This window comes from Balaenoptera ricei, chromosome 7, assembly GCF_028023285.1.
Source record: "Balaenoptera ricei isolate mBalRic1 chromosome 7, mBalRic1.hap2, whole genome shotgun sequence".
NCBI lineage: Eukaryota > Metazoa > Chordata > Mammalia > Artiodactyla > Balaenopteridae > Balaenoptera > Balaenoptera ricei.
Genome location: NC_082645.1, coordinates 89,732,909 through 89,756,206, shown reverse-complemented (window position 1 = coordinate 89,756,206; position 23,298 = coordinate 89,732,909). Strand labels below are relative to the sequence as shown.

Here is a 23,298-nt window from a genome sequence, read left to right as displayed (position 1 = left end):
CACCTGGAAAAACTTGAATGAAGTCTGAGACTTAGGGGCAGCAATGTCTCCATGTTAATTTTCTGATGTTGATGATTATATTGTGCTTATGGTGGCGAGTGTATTGTTTATAAGAAATATATACCAGTCAGCGGTGATAGGGCATTGGGTCAGAAACTTAGAAAAATAACAGTCCTTTTGCTGGCCTTCCAACTTTTTTATGTTTGTAGTTGTCTCAAATTAAAAAAAAAAAAAAAAATGAAAAGAGGAATTGTTCCAAGCAGTGTAACGATCTTTAAGAACAAGGTCAAATTTGCAGGTGCTGGCTACAGTAATCAATTCCCTCCCCAAAGAAAACAGATATTTTCAGCTGAATATCAAATGTTTATTCTTTAGTTTCCTACTACTACAAAAATCTATTTCATAATTAGCTCCTCTTAAAACCAGTTTTTATTTCACAGAAATTGTATTCTTTAATAATTCACTTTGAAATGTCCAGGGCTAAGGATGAGGATACTTCAGGGCACAACTTGGGCAATCAGGAGAAGCAGACCACATGAGAGTGGTCCTCCCCACTTGACACCCCACGCAGAAAACTGCAAACAACTCAGAGAACACCTCTGCAAAGCCAGCCAGGTCGCCCAAGTCAGCGAAACACCGTACTTGATTCAAATTACACATTCAGTACTGTACTGTACATATCCAGCATTACACATGCTTAAAATAAGTATGCATAATGACATATCAGGTCTCACTTTTCAAGTAAACTATAAGCAGGCAACTACAAGTTTCAAAACTGCTAAATAATCCCTTTTTTACCTAAGTTGAAAATATTGTTGCATACACATTGGCTGCTTCAGAAGCCTTGGGCATGCAGACAGGAAGTGGAGAAAATATTTCAGCTAAGAATAATCACATGTTACGTGTACTTAAGAATCTTTCCAGCTAAACCAAATTCAAAGGAAGACTGCCTTGAAGGGCCAGGGTCGGTTTCCAGGCTGAATGGTTTCTAGGAGACGGAATCATACAGATGTTCCTTGACACATCTGTGCTTCTTCACAGATCCTGGAGGAAAATGCAGGCAAACCCACTCTGGTCCCCAGGGTGACTTCAGCCTTTGGGGGCAAGCGCACCTGTTTGTCCTGGCTAAGCGGAGTTTCTCAATTCTGGGAATTCCACCCAGGTCTGGATGGCTGCTCCAGGCTGATGGGGGCTGTTTCAACCTATAAAGCCCAGATGCAGCATGGCTATAGTTTGGCAGTGACCTCTAGGAACTGCAGGTTTCATGCTGAATAGATCATGGGTTCTATCTCCCAGGACAATGCTTGACAGTGAAAGATGGATTCCTTTGTTTGTTTACAGTTTTAACATGATCTCCCAAAATAGCCTAGCTTGTAATTAATAGCACCATGAAAACACAGATAATGGTAGAAAAGAATATCAAAAAATGAAGTCACTTTTGATTCTGGGCAATGTTTCCTACTACTGGTGTCAACGAGTCAGCAAAGTAAACCATTTGAACTGAATTTGGGAAAATAAGATATCTTTCTGGAGCAAAAACTATGCTTATTTAGGGAGAATATAGGCAAGTTATAGTCACTACGCTGCAGCTGTGTATATGAAACTGAGCAGCAGAAGGAAAAAATGTAGACATAGCTCCCAACTCAGTACGTCTGTCAAGTACTTATGTGGAAGTATTTTTAAAAGGAAAATTGAGGGCAGAAGAAGGCACCTAAATTGCTTGTGCAGTGGTCAACTGGGGTTCAGAAGTTGGAGAAAGAGTACTGTATTCCACTGTATTAGTAGGCTATCCTTACATATCCACACCTCAAAAATAAAATAACTGCAGTTTTGAAGCATCTCCCTCTACTGCCTGATTATAAAAGGAATGCTCCTCCCTACAGAAAGAAGAGGTAGTCTGTTAGTGAAATGCAGACAGACTCTGGCCCTCAGCTGCCCATTTGCTTTGCAGATTCCATACCCTTGACATCTTTAAAACATTTTTATAGATGTGTTTGTTTTCCTGGCTGATGCATTGCTTAGAAGCAGATCTGAAGACAGGGTTTCCATCCCAGTGAGGTCTGTTTGTTGAGCACACACAAGCTGGGCTTTCTATAAAGCTAGTTGCGAGAGGGTATTTGTTTTGAGAGAACTCTACAGTACTAAGGCAGTCTGTTAAAATCCCTATTGACTGATATAGTCACTGGTCCAGACTGAACAAAACATCAGCAAAAGATGTATGTAGTCAAGTCAAGTCAGACTCTCTGTGGTCCAGGAAACAGAGAATCTTGCTCTTCAAGTTGGAGGGAACTGGCCAGTGTGGCTCATGCCTGGTTGCCAGAGAGTTCCAAATTACGGGTCACATCTGTAACAAAAATTTAGCATAAGTTCTTTAAAAGCTCTCCATGTGCCAATCCCCTTTAGCAAGGCTTCCCCTTTCCTCTGCCTCTTGTAAACACACACACACACACACACACACACACACACACAGGCAAACACATACCCCGTCCAAACTCTTCTTTATGCTTCAAGACTGAGCACCAATTCCACGTTTTCCATGGAGTTTTACCCAGCCCACTCTTGGCTCCTGTTGCAAACTTTGTCTGGACTCTACCACTTTGCAATTAATTGAGTACTTTTAACACTATCACGTGACTCCACCCTCCATGCAAACATATTACCTGTCCCAGTGACATTATAAACTGAAGACAAGGACTGTCTTAGGTCTTCTCTCCCTCTACCCAATACACATCACTCAGCACGGTGTTATTCGTATAATAACAAATATTTGACAGCGGTGCTGAGTCATGCTCTGCCTGGAATTGTATATGTGTCATGCTGTCGGAATACAGAAGAAAGACCCTGCCTACCCTCAAGAAGCTTACACTCTGGCCATTTTCAGTTACTGTTTGTTTACATGTAATTGCAAGATATATGCTAGGCTTGGTAGATGGAGCATGAAACTACCCCCCTCTGATTTCAGCTGCACCACTTCTGAGCATGCTGACTATTCTAGCAAAATAGCCCCACCCTGCATTTCTCTGTTTTTCTGCCTCAGGGCTTTCTCTGAAGGCTTAAGAGCAGCCTCATGGCATGCACAGAGCACGGCTCAGGAACAAGGGAGATTAATGCATCCTGCAGGCAACCCCAAGCCAGTGGGGATGGGAGCCAATGGATAAATGCCCCATTTGCCATCCTTCAGAAGAACAATTCTGGGAGACATCTGTATACTTCTCAGAAGTCCTGTGGCCTCTAGCTGAGAGCTTAGTAATGCAACCTTCATCTGCTTTTCTGCCTTTCCTGTCTCCCTCTCCCTGTTCCCTCGCCCCTTCTTCCTTCCAAATAAACTACTTGCACCCAAGTGTCTGTCTCAGGGTCTGCTTTCAGGGACCTAAATTAAGATAGACACATTATTACAAGCACAGAGATTGAGAGAAAATATTTTTTTTTCCAATAGCAAAATAATGAAACACAAGCTCTTTGCTAGTGTCAAAGCTATGGTATCAACTCTCTGGAGAACCAAAGAATCACTGAACACCAGAAGAAACATCAATTTCTTTCATCTAAAAAAAATGAGGACTAAAGGCGATTTAGCCCCTTCCCATGCTTTAATTCCATGATTACAGGTGTTTTGTGCATCCCTTTTATACAAGTCCTTTACCACTGAGTGGTGGCAGAAATGCAGTGGCTTCTGTCTCATTATACACTTTCCATCACTGCAACCTCAAAGGCATAAGATTTACAAGAATGGATATTTCAGACTTTCTGGGATGGTCCTCAGCTTAAGAACACTGCAACACTCACTCTGAATGAAACACTCACTCTGAATGAAAAAGGTCAAAGTCTCACCTAACTGACTTCCGCAGCCAACCAATTTCTCTAACCATGCACATTTTTTACGTTGAAATAACAATATCTTCACCAATTTCTCCTTCTTCCCCTTGGGAACACCAGCCCAGATCTTTCTTCCAAATCTCAGTCTAAAACCTTCATATCTGTGTATCTCCCACAGTGCCTCACTCAGTAATTTACACTAAATTGATATTCAATAAATCTCATCGTATGACTTAATGAACTTTTTAACAAGGAAGACTTAGAATCACCCCAGTTTTTAAAATATCGATTGGAAGATTGCCTTGATACCATAGGGGTTTATGAACTTTTTGTTTATTTTTAATAGTGGTTTATAGACATGTTGTTTTCAGTGAACTGGAAAGAGCATCAATTCAGTTAAAATGAAAATGTGGCTTTGTACAGAAAATACTAAAATTCAGTCTTAGAGACATTTTCCCTTCCTTTAAAATAAAAAATTAAAATTCTAAGCTTGATGTAAAGAACGCTCTTCCCTTCCCAAGCCCCCTCGTGTCACTGTACCTGTGGGTCCAGGCTTTTTAGCAGTGTTCACTGCTGCCATGAACATGTATTCACTATTAGGGTCATGCACGCTGGAAGGACACTTCTGCAAGAAAAGTCAGAAACGTGATTTGTCATCTGCTCTTCCCCACCTCCATGCCTGTGGGGGATGTGTTTGTGTGTTTGTTATTGTTTTCTATTCGTTGTTGAAGCAGTATATGACAAAGTGTGATGATGTGACTTAGGCTCCTGAATTTAGGCTAAGTAGGAGAACAATATGAAAAAGGCTTGAAATAAAAACTGTTTCTGCTCAACGTCTTTTCTCATTTATGCCTTTACTGTTCCTTCCCCAGTGGACTTAGACCACAGGGCTTATCTTCCTCTCTTCCTTCTTTATCTCTCCTTTCAAATTCCCTTCTGACACAGATATACTCACTGTATGGCCAACGATCACACTGGGATATACCTGAGGGTGCTAACACCCTTGCATAATATGCAAAATGGTATAGGTTCTTTGACTGAGAACCCATTTTGTGATGCACTAAAAAGAATATCCCCCGGCACAGAGAGATTTTTGTTGTTATCGTTGTTGTTATTCTTTTCTCTTTCTGCCTAGCTTTTCAGTGGTTTTCTTTAAAAGCAAGGAGTCCTAATAACTTACCACGTAAAGAAGCTGGCAATTTCCTTCTCAACTACTGATGGTGCCCTACGAGACTTTCTCACTGATTGTTTTTTAATTGACTGGTTGAGAAAAATGTATAACTCATTGTTTCATCTGCCCTGACTTTGGAAACTTAGAATCAAATTTGCAGCCCACATGTAATAGTTTTTAAAAGTCGGAAGCATCTATTTTTATCTTATAACCCTCCTCCTGCCTTTTTGTCTTTCCGTGGCCCCAATTTCCTTATCTTTTTTGAATAATAATAAAGTCATAGCTCTTTGTAAGCCACTGAATTCCTTTTGGAATGAAGCGGCTATAAAGTAAATAAGCTTCTGTTCCAAGTTAGTAGTTTAATTAGTAGGCATATCTTGAGGAAAGGAAATCATCTACCTGTTGATCAAATTATTCTGGCAAGAGCAATACTTACTTTGATGAGTAAATAACTGCTCGTATTCCTCAGTAAAGCCAGTGCAAGAAAAGATCAACGTTGCTCACCTTTTTTGTAAGCCAACATGTAAGGACACATCCAAAAATGCACGCTACAACAAAAGCCGCACATCCTATGGGTAGCCAGAACTTCAGCTGGCAACAAAGCTGTGATTCTGGGTTGGAAAAAAATTAAGGTAAGGAAAAACTCTCAGAATCAAATCTCCTCTTTCAGTGTTGAATCACAAGTTCACTTAACAAATTTAAAAGAGCTGTTTAAATTAAACAGCTTGCCATAAAGCTTGCCTTCATTACAATCATGAAATCCAGTAAACAGTAAATAAATAACATCATCTCAGTATGATAGCAAGGATCCAGAAACTAAAACCGAAGACTTATGCACATATATGCACATATATTTCTAAATATATATTTCTATAAATGTGGTTAATAGAAAAGACTTCCCTGTCTATGTTTTTGCAAAAGAATAAGTAGGAAAAGTAAAGGTATAAAACTATTGTTTTCAATCATCTCACTTAATTCCACAATTCCCAGCACAAAACCCAAACCTTAAACTTTAGGTGAATAGAAGCAACAGCCATTAAGCCATGGGTTTGGATATTTCTCCTAATTTTTGTCCTGATTTTCAATGGCATGTGTGTTTTAGAGACAACATAACCTATTTCTAACTCAGCAGTCTATATGATTAAATTTCATATTGCTGATTAATATAATTATTTTTATTATTAATAAACATCCTTGTATTGATATATTTCATCATAAATTATTGCCATCAATTGCACCGGAATGAACTCCAACACAAGAGATACTTATTTAACTGTTTTCATTAGTGAGAAAAATTGTTAAAATGTCTATGTACTCTTAAGTCTAGAAGATTAAAACAATGTCTTACCGTAAATATTCAAATATTCTTTGCTTAGAATATCTACTTGAAAAGGAGGAGGATCAAAAATTGATAGTTTGCAGATGTAATAGCTGGCATGAGAACTGTCCAAGTTATACAGAAAAAAAGAGACACTGTTATTGGATAACTGAAATTGACAGACGTTCAGATTCGTGATGGACACCGTGTCTCCGCTTCCCTTTGTTTTAATGAGATCACAGAGTATATTATTCCCTTTCAACAACTGCATTTTAAATTGTTGGACAGTATCAGGGTATTTGCATAAAATTTGTACACCTCCATTGTGAAATATAAACATCTCAGATGTGGCAGAAGCATTGAATTCTCCTGGATAAAAAAAAAAGAAAAAAAAAAAGTGACATTTTATGATTCTGTTGACCTAATCATTATATTTGAGCACAAAACTCATCTCTTCTCTTCATAAAGTCACCTTTATTGCAACAAAATGAAGGAACTTCACAACCAAAAAATAGAACATGAAGGTAAAACTGTGTCTTGGGAAAAAACCTAACCAGAGACTTGTTTATCATATATGAATATATAATATGTAATATATTAAATAACATATTTACATAGTATGAATCAAAGAGAAATGGTTCCTGCCTTTGGGCAGATTTCATACTGGAGACAGATGATAGATAAATATGAAGTCATGCACCATAATTCATGCTAGGAATGGAGTCAAGTAAAGGTAGATGGGGGTCACATTTTGACTGGAGAATCAGATAATGCCACTTGGAGAAAGTGACTTTGAAAATTGAACTTGAAGGAGGATTAGCACTTTAGTCAAACAATGAGAGATTTGGGGATAGACATAGTTTAGGAAAAAAACTTTTTAAAGCACAAAACAGCTTAAACTAAAAATGAATGGTTATATAAGAGTATATATTTACACTATACCCTCCCGCTAGAGAGTGAAAGAACAGATGAATCATTTTCAAATGATAGAAACATGTCTTCTCTGAACCTCAACCATTGAGAACTGAATCAAAGTCTGATGATAAAGGTAAAGACCCAGAGTTTTGTTTACTTTTTCATTTTTTAAAATAAATTTTAGCTTATAGGAAACCAAGGTTGTTTTTGCAAGCTACATGGGGATCACAGAAGAAGGAAACTGAAATGGATTTGGCCTGGTTGCAGATTCTGAGTTATTCAGTTATAAGTTCAAACAACTCTTTCCCTTCCTTTTTTCTTCTTCTTTTTTTAATATGACAAAGTTTCATGCTGAAATTGGGAAAAATTATTAGCATGACAGTTTTTAGCTTAAGTTTTGAAATCCCTGTTTTTATTCTTGAGAAAACTATGTAACAAGTACAAAGAATTTTTAAGGAAAAAAATTACCTACTCCTCCTTTTCCAGTGAAATAGAAATACTATTTCTGCATTTTTGCTCTTTATCTTCCAGACATATACTTATTTTATATAGCAAACCTATTCCTTTTGTTCTTCTATTGGCAGTTAATGTTATATCATAAACATTCCATTTTTTACATAGTCATCATACTTATCCTTTTTAATGGCTATATAAAAGGGCATAATGTTAATCTATCATAATTTGTTAAAGCATTCTACTAATGTTGACTGTTGGGGTTATTTTCAGCATTTTGATTTTATGTAAATATTTTGACATGTGGGCAAAATATTTAAAGACTCTGAAAACACTCGGTACCGCCATGTTGCTTTCGGAAAGAACTGTTCCACTTTATAACAGGACTAGCATTACCCTCCTGGCTTCACTTGTCACAATTTTGCTTACACCAGTGCGTTCATTTTATTTAAAATTCACCATAGTTACTTATTTTTCTTAATACCTGTAGGCTTTCATTTATATCTCTCATATTGCTAGGGAATAGATTTTCAACTTGGGGATTTGATTGTGAAAATATACACAAGCGTTCTAGTTTTCAGTATGGCAGTCCAGGTTATTCAAACTAATTCCCACACCAAAACAACCAAACACGCTGAATGAAATGTCTAAAAATATTAATGTAAAGGATTAAAGAGCTGAAAAAAAGAAGAAATTACTAGATTAAACTTGAAGAACCAGAATCCAGAGAGATAAGCGAAGGTTAGAAGTTGCTTTTACTTCGAGAGCATGTGCTGCTCTCCCAGATTCAAACTTCTGCTTTCAAGTCTCAACTCCCAGAGTCTAAAAGCGAGAAATCTAGTAAAAGACATTCTCCTCAATAAGCTCCTCAAAATCCCAAAGGGCTACAGCCTTGGAATACAGGTTAAACCAGAAGTAAACCAGCCTTCATGCAGATTATAGCCCACCTTCAAATCACTTCAGTGGTCCAGAAAATCTCAATAATTGAACTTTGTCTAAGGTGATTTTGGATTATTATTACCCCTAAGCTTTTAAAAGTAAAAATGCAAACTATTACAGAAAGAAAAGGTTTACATCCTAGGCTTCAACTCATATCTACAAATAATAATTATAATGACAAGCATACAATAAAAAATAATCAGACATGCAAGGAAACAAGACAACAACAGAAACAACAGACTCCAAAACCAAATACACAATTATATATTTAAATTATCAGATCCCCAAAATAAAACAATTGAGCCTTCTGTGTTTAAGGAAATAAAAGACAAACTTGTAATAATATCTATAGATCACAGGAAACAAAGAAAAAAAGTCAACTAATTTGAAAAAGAACCAACTAGAATTGGCAAAAAAACCACACTGAGATTAGAAACTCAGCAGATATGTTAAGAGCCTATTAGATGGTTAAAGAGAGTTGTTGAACTGGAAAATTCGGCTAGAAAAACTATTCAGAATGCAATCAAAATCCACAGGTTCAAGAATCCTAACAAATCACAAGTAGATTTTTTTTTAAATATGCACATCTAGACAAATCATAATAAAAACCCTAAAAACAGCCAGGGAAAAGAGACTGACTACCTTCTAAGAAGCAACTGTTAGACAGACAGGTGGTATCTCAACATCAACAGTAAAAGTCATGATACAGTGGAATTACATCTTATATCTTTAGAGTACTGAAAGAAACTGTCAACCTAAAACACATTGTCTAGGAGGCTAGAAACGGTGTATGCAACTTGAGACTTTGATAAATGAAGTATGCATGTTGTGATTTCTTGCATAATGACTAAAAGAATAGAAACAGAATATATAAACCAAATGAATATCTCAAAATTCAGTATGATGCTTCTGTACAAAGGGGAAGAGGAATTGGAATCGGGAAGGAAAACAAAGGGTGGAGAGGCTTCTGTGGGCTGACAATGTTTTACCTCTTGACCTGTGATAATTGTAGGAGTAAGGTAGTATGTTTTGTAACTATTCGTTAAATTGTACATTTATATTTTTTCACTTTTGTGAATAGATGTTTTGCTCTAGAATAAAATAGTTTTCAAGTATAAAGAAGAAAAACAATGCTTGTTTCATTTAAAGAACTGAGGGTAAATGTAAGCAAAAGGCAAAGGGGAAAAACTCATCACATGAGAATAGGTGCAACCTACATTAGATTAAAGTGAAAGATGATTTGCATGGGGACTTATTTGTCTGAAAGTAAATTATGTTGCACTACTATTGCTTTGATGCTTATGTCTTTACTGTCTATCGCAGAAGATAAAATCAGTGAGCTGGTTCACAGTTCCTTTAGAAATGTTCAGAGCAAATTTCCCAAGGACTTTAGAATAGCAGTGTGTAAACCACAAAGAGATCTTGGAACAAAAGCGTCTGCGGCCACCCTGTGCACACACAGATGTAGATGCATTGTCTTCTACTTTGGAAGATGATTTTGTCAGCAGCTTTTTCTCCTTTTGGGCCCACACTATGACCTATAACCCAACGCAAGATGAAATATAATGGTTGGCGATGCAGGGTGATAGAAGTGCAATGCAGTGGTTCCCAAGGAAACCAGAGGAAAATTCTGGCTTTGCCATTAGCAAGTCTCTGTGACAAGGATACCTCTCTAGACTTTAGTCTCTTCAGCTGTGAAATAAGGAAGTGAGACCAAGACATCTTAAAGTTCTTTCCAACACTTACTCTCTATGGGTTGAGGATGAGAACATATCTAGATGAGACCATGAACAACCAAGAGAGATACTAGTTTGCTGCTGGGTTCTCCAGAGGAGAAACCATGTTTCCATAATACTCTCTCTGTCCCAGCATCTTACTGGGCTGTTCCATGAAGTCAGGAGAAATGAAAATTAATGAGACAATCTTCCTGGCCCATAAAAACATTTAGGTATGGCGAGGAAAACTACCTAAGTTTTTCTTGAGTGACAGTGCCATTGACATCAGAGGAGTAACTGGAGATCCCAAAGTGTCATTTCTACGGGACACTCTTAGTTATTTGTTTTATCATTTTTAATCTAAAAACTACCTAGGTCACCTTTTTATTATTAAATGTGGTGACAAGAAGCCTGACTTAAGTGTCCACATACCCGATGCTTAAACTTTCCATCTGGAAAACGATTTGGCAACTCTTGGTCTGCTATTTGAATGTTTTCAACTAAAGGAATCAGATAGGGGATTTAATCAATTGCTTCATAATTACTTTGGCACCTGTAGAACAGATATGCTCAAATACCTAATCACAAAATCCTTAGTCTTTGATGATATATATTTTTTAAATTAATTAATTAATTAATTAATTAATTTATTTATTTATGGCTGTGTTGGGTCTTCGTTTCTGTGTGAGGGCTTTCTCTAGTTGTGGCAAGCGGGGGTCACTCTTCATCGCGGTGCGCGGGCCTCTCACTATCGCGGCCTCTCTTGTTGCGGAGCACAGGCTCCAGACGCGCAGGCTCAGTAGTTGTGGCTCATGGGCCCAGCTGCTCCGCGGCATGTGGGATCTTCCCAGACCAGGGCTCGAACCCGTGTCCCCTGCATTGGCAGGCAGACCACCACTGCGCCACCAGGGAAGCCCCTTTGATGATATTTGAAAAATAGTATCAAAAGGAGATCATTCCTATAATCATGACTAAAGCATTTAATGGATAGACAATTTAAGGAAAATCTGAATATGTTAGTTCCTTATAACTGCTGAAGCAGCTAGAATCTTTTCTCCACCTTCCCTGGATGTTCTTATCTCCAAGTCTAATATTCAGTCAGGAGTACTGGTATGATAGCACCATTTTTTATAGCCGATGTCTGCTTTGATTGGGTGTCAAATCTCTTTGGTCAGTTCCCCTGTCATACTAGTAGTTGAAAATTGTGACTATTCCCCTCATCAATCTCTTTCTTCTTGTTCTTTCTTCCCTTATATCAAGCTTAAATTCGCTTCGCATACCGCTTTTTTTTTTTTTTTTTTAACTTTTGGGTTTATTTATTTATTTATTTAGTTTTGGCTGTGTTGGGTCTTCGTTTCTGTGCGAGGGCTTTCTCTAGTTGCGGCAAGCGGGGGCCACTCTTCATCGCGGTGCGCGGGCCTCTCACTGTCGCGGCCTCTCTTGTTGCGGAGCACAGGCTCCAGACGCGCAGGCTCAGTAGTTGTGGCTCACGGGCCTAGTTGCTCCGCGGCATGTGGGATCTTCCCAGACCAGGGCTCGACCCCGTGTCCCCTGCATTGGCAGGCAGATACACAACCACTGCGCCACGAGGGAAGCCCACACATACCGCTTTTTAATATAAAATTATCCTCCAAAATATTCTCTCACACTGTCTTTGATATGTTCCTCACTCTCCCTACCATAACCATCTCCATTTCCAATCCCCATAAGCTCTCATATACAGTCTGTACATGTTTCAGACATCCTGTAAACACCCCTACCTTCACACTTGTGTTTCCTGTAACATGATTCAACTTCTGCCCAGCCTCATATACAGTCAAGCCTAGCAAACATACAAATCATACAGCAAGTCCAATTTTTCCACATACAGACAACTGATGACCCAGACAGATTAGATTATTTGTCCGAGGTCACACAGCTTCTTGGGCAGATGAAAGATTTGGGGTACAATCTGAGGTTGAAGTGCCACTAGCAACAACCAAAGGAAGTATAATGGAAGCAGGCAACCACATGAAGCTACAAAGTGGTCACTATAGACTGAGTCTTAGAGGATCACTGTTGAAATCCTTCTACAGGAAGAAAGTCTAATTTCCTGCAGCTCTGTTCTATGTCTGGTAGAATCTACCCATTTCTCCATCTAAGCTGCAATTGGTCCAAACCAGCATTCTCTCTCTCTGGGATGACAAGAGCTTCCTAACTTTCTGCTCTCACTCACACCCATTCACCATCCACTCTCCTCAGGGAAACCAGAATAATCTTCTTACATACATAATCAGATAGTATACTTGCCCTGCTTATAAAGCATCCAGGGCCTTCCCATCTCATTTAAAAGAAAATCTAACTCCTTATGCTAGTTTCCATGACTTGCGTGATCTACCCTGTCTCGCTAACACCATTTTATACCAGCCACTCACCACACTGCAGTCACACTGTTCTTCTTTCTATTCCTCAAACACAAGAAGTTGGTCCCCAGGGCTTTGAATTTGTTGTTTCTTTGCCTGGAATGTTATCTCTGATTTTCATGTGGCTGCTTCTTACTTCTCCAGCAACCATTGACCGCTCAATCCAAAACACACCGCAAGTCATTTTCTAGCATATTACCTGAGGTTGCTGTCTGCTTCGTTTTCTTGTTTACTGTCTGGCTACCCCACTATAACATAAGCTTTAAAATGAGGGACCTTGTTGATTTTATTCACAGATTCATCCCAAGTATCTACAGTAGCACCTGGTAAGTAGTAAGTCACAATAAATATGTATTGGATGGATGGATGGATGAATGGATATGTAGATCTCAGTGATGTTATAAATCTGGGGAGATAAAGCGTAGACTATAGAATATAAGAATCAAAAGGGCTCTTAGAAATGATTCAGTTAAGCCTTTCATTTTAAATTGTACACTTAAATTTATCAAGCTAAACTGGGGCCAGAAAACTGAGTATCTTTCCCAGGATTACATAGCTCATAGCTGGGACACGATCCCAGGGTTAGCTACGGCATGTTGCCTTTCTTCTGCAGACAAGTACGTGCAAATATACAATCAAGTACAAAAGACACCTCCTCAACTGGGATGTCAGGTTCTAATGAATATTATCTGGCTGAGCTTTAAAGAAGCACGTTCTTTAACTATTATAAATATCTACCAGGTTCATAAAGACTTGTTTAGATGGTTGACTATTCTCTTGGCTCTTTTGTGCCTATAGAAGGGAAGACAGGTTTCAACCTGGTTATTATTTGTATCCTCTAAAGTGCAGAATCATTAAATTTGCCCAATGGATGTCCAGGACAGGTGCCTCTGAACCAATGATTGTTGTAATACATCCAGATGTTTCATAACCAGAGCATGTGAGTGATTTGCAATAGAAACACCATGCTATAAAATTTAGCATTTAGTGCATTGCTAAAAACACAAACAGGAATATGTTCTCTTGAATCCTGGTGATGAGTCTAAAAATCTGAATATTCAGACTTCATTTTCGTTTTGCTACCATATCTGTTTACTTCTTGTTGGTGCTCCTAGATTATAAGTACTCTAGAAAATAGGTGCTATATCTTAATCACATTGACTACCATGTCTAAAGGGTGCAATCTTTCCAATAGAGGTTCAAACCTGTTAACTGCTGCTATGATTTTTATAACATTACTGTTGATATCAGCAGACTAAGGTTTCAAGAGTAAAATCAGAATGTTTATATCAGATGAGTTCTTTAGATCTTCAAAATTTTTAAAAGATAAAAGCATTTACATCTTCTTTTTGGGGAGCTATTAAGAAAAAAATCTCTGAAGAAAAGGGTCATTCAGCTGAGAATCGCATTATGATTCAGAAATTTATTTACAAATTGATTCTTTTACATCTAAACTATTTCATTTCTTCAGTGTAAGATTGTCTTGATAGAACCCATCCTGCCAGGACTCTTTATAAGCAGTTGTATTATGCCTGGTTGAAAATCTTTTAGCAAAAACACTTAGAAAACCCACACAGTGCAGGGGATATGAGACGGATCAGCAATTTCACTTTATTCTCCTTAACTCAGACTTCTAACCACAAACCTCCACAAAGGTCTGAGTGATCGAAAGATAAGAGTTCCTGAGTTTGCAATTATTGATAGTGCTTATTAAAAATATTTTCTGTAATCCAACAATGATAAGCTTTAGCTTAGCACAGCACATGAATGTGACGTAAGAAGTGAAGTTCTAAAAATTGCAATGTTTATATTAGGGTTTTGTTACATTTGATCTTTTCCTAAGAAATTCTGTCATTTAAAAAATATGCTTTCTACCACTTTTTTTTTTACCTCTCATAAAACCACTGTCATTTCTTATGCATCTACTAGCTAAAACTTTTGGAATCCTGATTAGCAGATTTTTATATATGCATAATTTCTATATTTACATTATTATTCAAAGGCATCCATAATCTAAAGTAGTGATTGAAATTGGTAGCAAGGGTAGGCAAAATAAGCCCAATCCCAAGTCTTAACATTTGCAGAAAAGGAAGTCAAAAAAACATGAAGAAAAAAAGTAAGGAGAAAGTTAAAAAGGCAAAAGACTATGAGCGCACCTGCACGTGCACACGCACGCTGACACACACACACACACACACACAATGTGTGAATTTTCTATTCTCCAAGGAACTCTGTAGAGGGGGTAAAACAACCCTTGGTTCTCTAAAATGCATAATTTTTTTAATGAAAGATTGATTTTCTCCTCGTAAAAACTGATTTTCTTTGTGAAAATGGAAAAATCCCAAAGGTGTTATAAAACTTCGTAGCGATATTTACAAAGTAATTAGAATAAACTCTACTCTCTACTCCAGTAACCCACACCTTCATCTCCAGCCCACTCCTCCCCTTGGCTTAGTTCCTTATTTCCAGTTTCCTTTCAACGTCTCCATCTGGATGTGTCCACTGACATATCAAGAGTAACATTTCCAAACTGAACTCAGCATCCACTCACCAAACCCAAGTCCTGTCCTTTAAGGCATCAGGACCTCAGAGTCTTCCTCATTACTCCCTCTCTCCGACTGTCCTGATCCAATTGGTCACCAAGTCCAGTTGACTCTAGCTCATGGATGGTTTTTCCCCATTCCCATTGCCAAACTAGGACTTTTTCACATCTTCCTCATCTGTGGAAGCATCTTCTTGACTGGCCTTCTCAACAGTAGTCTCTCCCTCCAAATCCATTCTCCATGCTGCTTGCAAAATTGTGTTTCTACAAAGCATTTCACTCCCCAGTTTGAAAATATCCACTACCTTGTTGCTTATGAGGTAAAAAAATAAATCAATTTTCTTGGAATGACACAAAATCCTTTCACAATCTCAGGGACCATATAGCTTCAAGCTACACCATACTTTTTGGCCATTACTTTCACATTGTTACTTCTATCCCCATAGACTAGAATATCCCATTACCGCTTTATCTGCTTAGAAATCCTCATTCATTCTTTAAGAACCACTTTAAAAAACCGCTTTGTCCCTGAGACCCCCAGACAAAGACTCCTATCTCAATGATTTCAATAAAGCCTTGTTTATAGCAATATAGTTATAATGTGTATAAGCTTAGATCATAATTATTTTTGTCTTCCTCATTTAAACATAAACTTCACAAGGATAAAGACTGTATCATGGTCACTTAAATAATCCTAGGACCTGGAATACATTAGATGCTCAATAATAATAAATGAATGAATGAATAGAAGAATATGAAAGCTGAGCCTGGTTGGTAACTGTCCTGCAATGAGGTGAGGAGGTGAGCAAGAAAAACAGAGCAGGGGATCCAATCTACTGGATAATGGAGAATGCTTGTTTCCAAGTCCAAAGGCAAAGTCTCACACTGAATGATGCCCAACCAATTGTCTGAAGCCCAATAGTTCTGGAGTTATATAAACATCTAAGCTTTCAAAAACTTCCAAATAGTAATAATAATTGCAACTTACAAGCATTGCGTGTTTCCCATGTATTATGGTTTCAAATTCATTACATGCAATATATCATTTGATGTTCATAACAACATTTGACATCAGATTTTCTATTTTTATTCCTATTTTACAGATGAGGAAACTGAGGCTTGAGTAACTGGCCCCAGGTCATAGAGGCAAATTGTGGTGGAGCCATGATTTGAACCTAGACAATTTGATATCAGAGTCCACATTTCTAAGGAACTGTTTAGTCCAATAATCTAGTCCAACCCCTTAATTTTATAGAAGCTGAAGCACAGAAGCTAAAGAGACTTGCTAAGAAAAGAGAAGAAAAAGAAAAAGAAGTTTTTAACATTAAGCTAGATTTGGAAGTTATTTTCAAGTATTTCTTTTCCTTCAAGATGTATTGGGTGTATAATTGTCCCAAATACTTAAAGTAGTATTTACATTGGTGCCACATATGTATTCTACGACTGAAAAGGTTATTATGCACCAAAAAAATATATAAAATTATTTATTTGATGTGAAAATACATTCTTTAACATACCTGTTTCCCTAGACAGCCTCATTCATGGATCATTGTGTGTTGAACTGCCCTGTGTACTTAAACCTGCAACAAAGTCTGGGTCCTTGCTCTGATGGGATCTAAATTCTTGATGAGTATTCTGTAACTTATCTGCCTGTAGAAATGTAAAAAGATGTATTCACATCTACAAGAAACTCTATTATAATTAAATAAGAGCAAACAGGAACTACTAGGAGATTTTGCTTCAGTCTTAGTACAAAATGAGCAGAACTTGAATTGTGAGTGCAGTAGAGGTTTTGTTTCTTGTTTTTTACATGAATGAATTTTTTTGTGTGCTAAGCCCTAGGAGAGTATAAATGTTGGCTATAAAAGTTTGATTTCTCATATTGAAAAAAGTTCCATTTAAGTGATTCTTTGTTGCTTGTTGGAAGTGCCATGTCTATGGCAACACACTAAGAAAAACAAAAGACTCTATCAGAACTAGTGGTTGACTGACTCAAAATTCTTGAGCCCAAAATTCTTGAGTCCATCACCTTCCTTTAAAGACAAACTGCTTCTTCTTAGCTTTTCCTCATGCAAAGTAGATGCAGCCATCAGTATGTTATACGAGAGTCAGAGGAGATTCATATCCCAATTACTGACTCTCTCTTTAAACTTGCAAATCTCAGTCTGTTTCAATCGACCATACAGGCCAAACTAATGGAAAAAAATTGCTTGTTGACCAACAGCTTTCATTTGTGTTACATGTTTTCTACATATTTAAGTTCCACTTTCCAAAGTATAATTCTGAATTTTCCTCAAAAGGTACTGAACGCCACATTCTTATTTTACTTAGAATGACGAAAACGTGTCATTTAATAGACTCAATTTATTAGAAGAGCAGTAACACAGAGATGCCATTTATGGAGTAAACGTGGTCTTTTCTTTGGGTATTGAAGGCTACAAATGATTGGTATATATATATGTGTGTGTGTGTGTATATACACATATACATATGTATATATGTATATGTATATATATGTATATATATATGTGTATATATATATACTGGGCTTTGAATTTGCAAAGCCCAGTACATCTTTTTATGTATAAAATTTATATTCTTAGGATAGGGAGACAGCATAAGCTGTGGGTTTTGCTCAGTTTACAACTGTGAATACTGAGGCCAATTTTTTTTTTTATGCCAAACAAGTCTATGGACACACAGTGAGCAAAGCTCAGATGAGAATTGAGGTCCTCCCTACACACCTACATTTTGTTTCTACCAAGAAATGGGAATATGCTGCTAGCAATTTAAGAACTATAATATTCCGTTTCATCTGAGGGAGTTGTTAAAAGCCATGGCAAGTTATGAAATTCATTTTGCTCACTAATGATGATAAAACAAGGATCTCGAGATCTTACATGAAAATAATAGGCATGTCTAAAAAGAAGGAAAAAAGACAAAGAAAAAGATATGACTAAACAACTACTGGGAGAAAATATCCCCGAAATTTAAAAAACCCAAAAAAACCTGAAGTCTACAGATTGAAAAGGCTCACTCAGTTCCAAGCAATGTTAATGAAAACACTCACAGAATTAGGCATATCCTAGTGGAATTCCTGAATTCCATTATTGAAATGAATAACAAGATTCTAGAGATACTTTTTAATCTACTTGCAAAGTAATGAGAGGCAGACTAACATGGAACTACTCACCTGCAACCCTAGAAGCCAGCATACAGTGAATGAATATCCAGAGACTATTAAAAGAGTGCAGTCCAGGAATCCTACTCCCAGAAAAGAGATTAGTCACCCATCAGAGTAAAGGAAGACATCTTTACCCATGCTGGAATTCAGAGTTTGAGGTATCTGAAGAAAATAATGGAAGTCTTCTGATCATTGGATCAGAACAAGGATGACAAGACAGGAGCAGATGGCAAGAATGATGCTGCCGCTGGGAAAAGGTGACGTGAGTGTAAAGAATTCTTGAACCAGAAGGGAAATACTGTCAGAGGAAACTTAGCAATGATCTGCAACTACAAGTTTTCAGTTATTTCAACAAAACCCATGTATGGGGCAGGGGTTCACTAAGGGGAAAGCAAGAGAGTGAAAAGAGAACTTTCCAAAGTTCTCACGTCACTGCGGGGGATGGGAGGTGGGGTAAACACATCAAGCAAGGCTACTGTCATTATTTACTTTACTACAATAATAAATAGATAGTCAGTTAAGCTGCTCTGAACATGATAATGAATTAGTCAACTAGGACGTGTAGTCAACCTTCCAAATTACAGAGGGAAAGAGGGGAGTTAAAAGAAACTTCCTCCTACCAACAAAAATAAAAGAGAATACCGCAACCAAGGAAAATAGAAATAAACAATATTGAAGGAGTGAAATTCATATAGGCTTCTTGTGCTGAGTGAGAATGCCCTGAATTCATCTATTGAAAGAAAAGGTGGACAATGTGGATTTTTTTAATTCAGCAAGAACACTGGAAGGAGGTGCTGGGAGGGGCTTAAATGTCAGCTCAACTCCGCAGGACTCTCCCTGAGCTCTGGGGAGGAGCAGGTGCTGGAGACGCCAAAGGGCTGGTTTTTTTGGAGGTGATGGAGTTCAGGAATCACTGCTTCAGTGCCTGGGTGACAAAATCAAGGCTCAAAATGAGCCTGAGGGCTACCCTTCCAGCTTCCACCCTAAACATATCATTAGACATGCACATTTATTAAACACCACCCAACCTTGGTCATTCCCACTCCACTGCTTTTAAAGTGGTCTTTCCAAAACCAGAATTCATCAGGTCACCCGCGTGGTCTCCATTGCCCATAATGTCTATAAAGAGTGTCTTCTAAATGCAGACAGAGGGTCCCAGTTTTCTCAGTTCTTTTACAATTAAGAGCCTCCTATTGTTCCAGAATCATTAAAAGAAGATGACTTTGTTAAGTTTTACACTGAGATCAATAGCAGACTGAGAATCACCATGATTTCTTTCCTCTTAACTCACCAACCAAATAACAAAACTGATGAGAATTTCTCTCCTTTGAGATTCATGTTATATCTCCACTACTTCAACATGGTGTGGAAAGAATGTGGCTATTGGAATCAGACATATTTGAATTCTAATCTTGGTTCTGCCACTAATTACTAGGTAACCAAACACTTAGCCTTTCCTGGTCTGAGATTCTTCAAAGATTAACTGAAAGTAAGAATGCCTATCTCTTCATGGGATGAGAAAGCCTACATAGTTGGGAGGATTAAAAATATGCCAAAGGAAAGGATCTGCAAGAGCTTAGTTGACTTCAGTCTGGTTCTTTACTTTGCATTTAGAGCCTTTAAAATGGTAGTTGCTGGATACATGCACTGTGGTGATATTTTGAATATAAGATTGTTCAGCAGTTTACTATCTCCATCTAGCCATTTGTGCCCCAATTTTGCCACCTGTCAAATAGGATAACAGCTTGCACATGGCATGGTTTTCTGTTGATGAGGGGGAACGTTGGTTTTGTTCCATCAGAATCCAAGATAAATATCATTCCAGAAGTACAATTTATTCATCAGCTTAATTTGCCAACTAGAAATAATTCCACCTAGGCTGGATCGATCCTTCCACAGTGGTAACACCATTGCTAATTCAAATCTCCTGAGCATAATATCACCACCATAAGTGCCTAAATAGGTTTGGCACATTGGATGCTTTTTAGCAGTACAAACCCTTCAATGACTTGAACCAATGTTCTTGGAAGAAAATCCACAATCCTTCACATGGTGCATATGGTCTGAATGGTCTGGTCTCTGCTTTCCTTTCCTGCCTTATCTTGCACCATCCCCAACCCCTTTCCTCTCTGTACTCAGGCACATCCACTTTCTTCCAGCTTCCTGACTTACTTCATTCCTTCCTGCCACAGGTCCTTTGCACTTACTCTTTTCATGATATGGAATGTTCTTACCCACCATCCCACCATTCTCCCCATTTATTCCTATTTGTCCTCCAAGGCTCAGCTCAAGTGCCACTTCCACAAGAAAGACTTGGATGAACCCACCCCCCAACCACACCTCCACACCCACCAGTTTATGCAGGTTTCTTTGTTACATCCTCTGATAGAACTGGGTTCTGCCTGTAATTGTCATTCATTCATGGGATTATTTGATTAGTGTCTCTCTCCCAGCCATTCAGTTAGCTTCGTGAGAGCAGGGGCTGACCTGATTTTGCTCATCATTGTACACACAGCAGCTGGCACAGTACCTCCTGCATGGCAAGTGCTTGGTGCTGAATGAATGGATGAGTGAATGAATGAATAAATATCAATTCCAAAGCTATTCCTTTGTTGCTCATGCAGCTAAAGGATTTCATTGGGTTGTATAAAAGCCATAGTTAAACAAGCAAGTGGCCCCAAACTGCCCTTGGGACCTTAAGTAGACTCTAATTCCTCATTCCTCTTTCCTCTTTATTTAAGAGCATTGGAGCCACCTTGAGCCACCACAAGATCAAATATTTGACCAATACACTTTTGTTTTTTAATTCTTTGGAGAGAAAAATAAAGTCTATTTTTGGTACCACAGCAAAACTTATTTTGAAATAAAGTTATACCTACTAAAAGTTCTGTCTGCACTTTTAGTGTCAGTAGAACTTCCCAATGTAATATAATTTCACTTTGCTTTTTCTCAGCCTCAAGAACATGAGGCTCAGACTTAAAGATGAAACAAAAATAATAGAAAATGTACCAAGTAAGAAGCAGCAGAAGTACATATTAATTTCATTGTAGGTAACATTATCTAAAGTATTCAAGTAGAGTGTGATATATACCATGTAAGAGAAAGAATTGAGGACTTCAGAATGATTTTTTTTTTTTTCAGAATGATTTTTTTAATGTCTACAGAGGCTAGGGAGTGTTTTTACATCATCCACTACTCCTTAGCCTTTTAGAAGGACCTTGACATTAGTGTCGAAAAAACTCTGTGGCAGCCAGGGCATTTCTGACAAAAGACCACCCAGATAAGATTAAAATCAAAATCCTTCTTTTCAAAGCCCTTCCATCTTATTTTCTCCTTCAGAAAGGATCCCCAGCCCAAATGCCAGGACTACTTAATTTTCATTCTCTTGACACAAGTCATTTTGCCTTTCATCTTTCTCTGAGAACAGTAAGCCACTCTTCTACTTTATCCACTAAAAAGTAACTTCAAGCAGGTAATTTAAAGTTTTAATGATCCGATGAGACATTTTTCTTCATCTTAAAACAGTGACATAAACGCCCTTAGCCATGGACTTGGGCTCTTCTGTAATCGTTCTTACTTTCTGAAAACAAACAAACAAAAAAAACCCTTTTCCAACTGATTTTTCTTAATGTTCACTTGAATTATAACTTAATAATAAATATTCAGTAGGTCACTTACCTGCTAGAACTTCAACTTGGAAGCAGAAGAGAAAGAAATACCAGAGATCTGACTTCATGTTTGCCAGAAACAAACACAATTTTCTCCTTCAGTGTTTAAGGCTGCCAGTGAATTCATGTCCTCTGCTGTTTTCTGTTTGCTGGAAAGGAAGTGGGTTTTTTGGGGGTTGATGTAGTGTCACACTTACCATCAAGGCAGGGAGGTGTCTCTTAATTGATGTCAGTGGCTATATGGCATTATTGCTCATGGGGGTTAAGCTTAATCAATGGATTATTAAGGATTTTGAAGATAGAGGAAAACTTTACCCTCATTTCAGTTCCATGAAAAGAAGTGAAAGAGACAATGCCTATTCTTTTCAGAACCACCCTATTCCTCTGAATCAATAGTTTTGGGGATAACATGATCTAAAATTAACCACATGATAAATAGCATGTATTTGGACACATTTCTATCTTATGCTATTTGCTCCAGAGAAAGAAAGCCTTTGAAATAGGACAAGAAATAAAAGAAATTACAACAGAACTTGAAATGATGATACTGAAAGAAGAGCAACACAGGAATCTAAGAAAGAATATTTACATGGCATTCATTGTAGATGGTAATTTTCCAAGTGTTAGAATTGGTTTTAATCTAACTTAAACCTTGCCTTACATAGTACAGCAGAGTCTGTAGAAAGCAGGGATTCTACACCTATAGCCTCAGATGAAAGCAAGAAAGCTGAAGAGACTACCCATGGTCTCTCTATCCATGCAGGGTGATAGAGTAGACAAAAACAACAGTAATAATAATAAAAATAATTATGTTTATATGTATATAAATGTTTTACATGAAATAATACATGTTAATGCAAAGCATACATAAAGTTAAGTGTAGAATAATATATAACATATTTAATATGTATAAAATATGTGAATATAGCTAATATTATATTTATATTGTTTCACATTTATGTAGGTGGATTATTTGTATATGTTTATATAATGTCTTATACATGTATTAATTCATTTAATCCTCTTAACCATCCTATGAATGGGGACTGCTAGTCTCCCCATTGTACAGATGAGGAAAACTGAGGCACAGAGTGGTAAATTACCTGGCCCGAGTCACTTAGTTAGTAAGTGGCAGTGTTTGGATTTGGAGTGTGTGGCTCCAGAATCCTCACTCTTAA

The 23,298-nt window shown here is 37.6% G+C and overlaps 1 protein-coding gene across 1 annotated transcript; it reads right to left on the bottom strand.

Moving 5' to 3' along the window:
* Nucleotides 1–2,303: 2,303 nt before the first annotated feature.
* On the bottom strand, nucleotides 2,304–22,188 carry ICOS (inducible T cell costimulator). Its single transcript, XM_059927535.1, has 5 exons — nucleotides 22,131–22,188; nucleotides 6,333–6,671; nucleotides 5,489–5,595; nucleotides 4,354–4,438; nucleotides 2,304–2,344 (listed from the first exon to the last, which is right to left on the bottom strand). The coding sequence occupies exons 1-5, from the start codon at nucleotides 22,186–22,188 to the stop codon at nucleotides 2,304–2,306; spliced, it is 630 nt and encodes a 209-aa protein (XP_059783518.1).
* Between the last annotated feature and the right edge of the window lie 1,110 nt (nucleotides 22,189–23,298).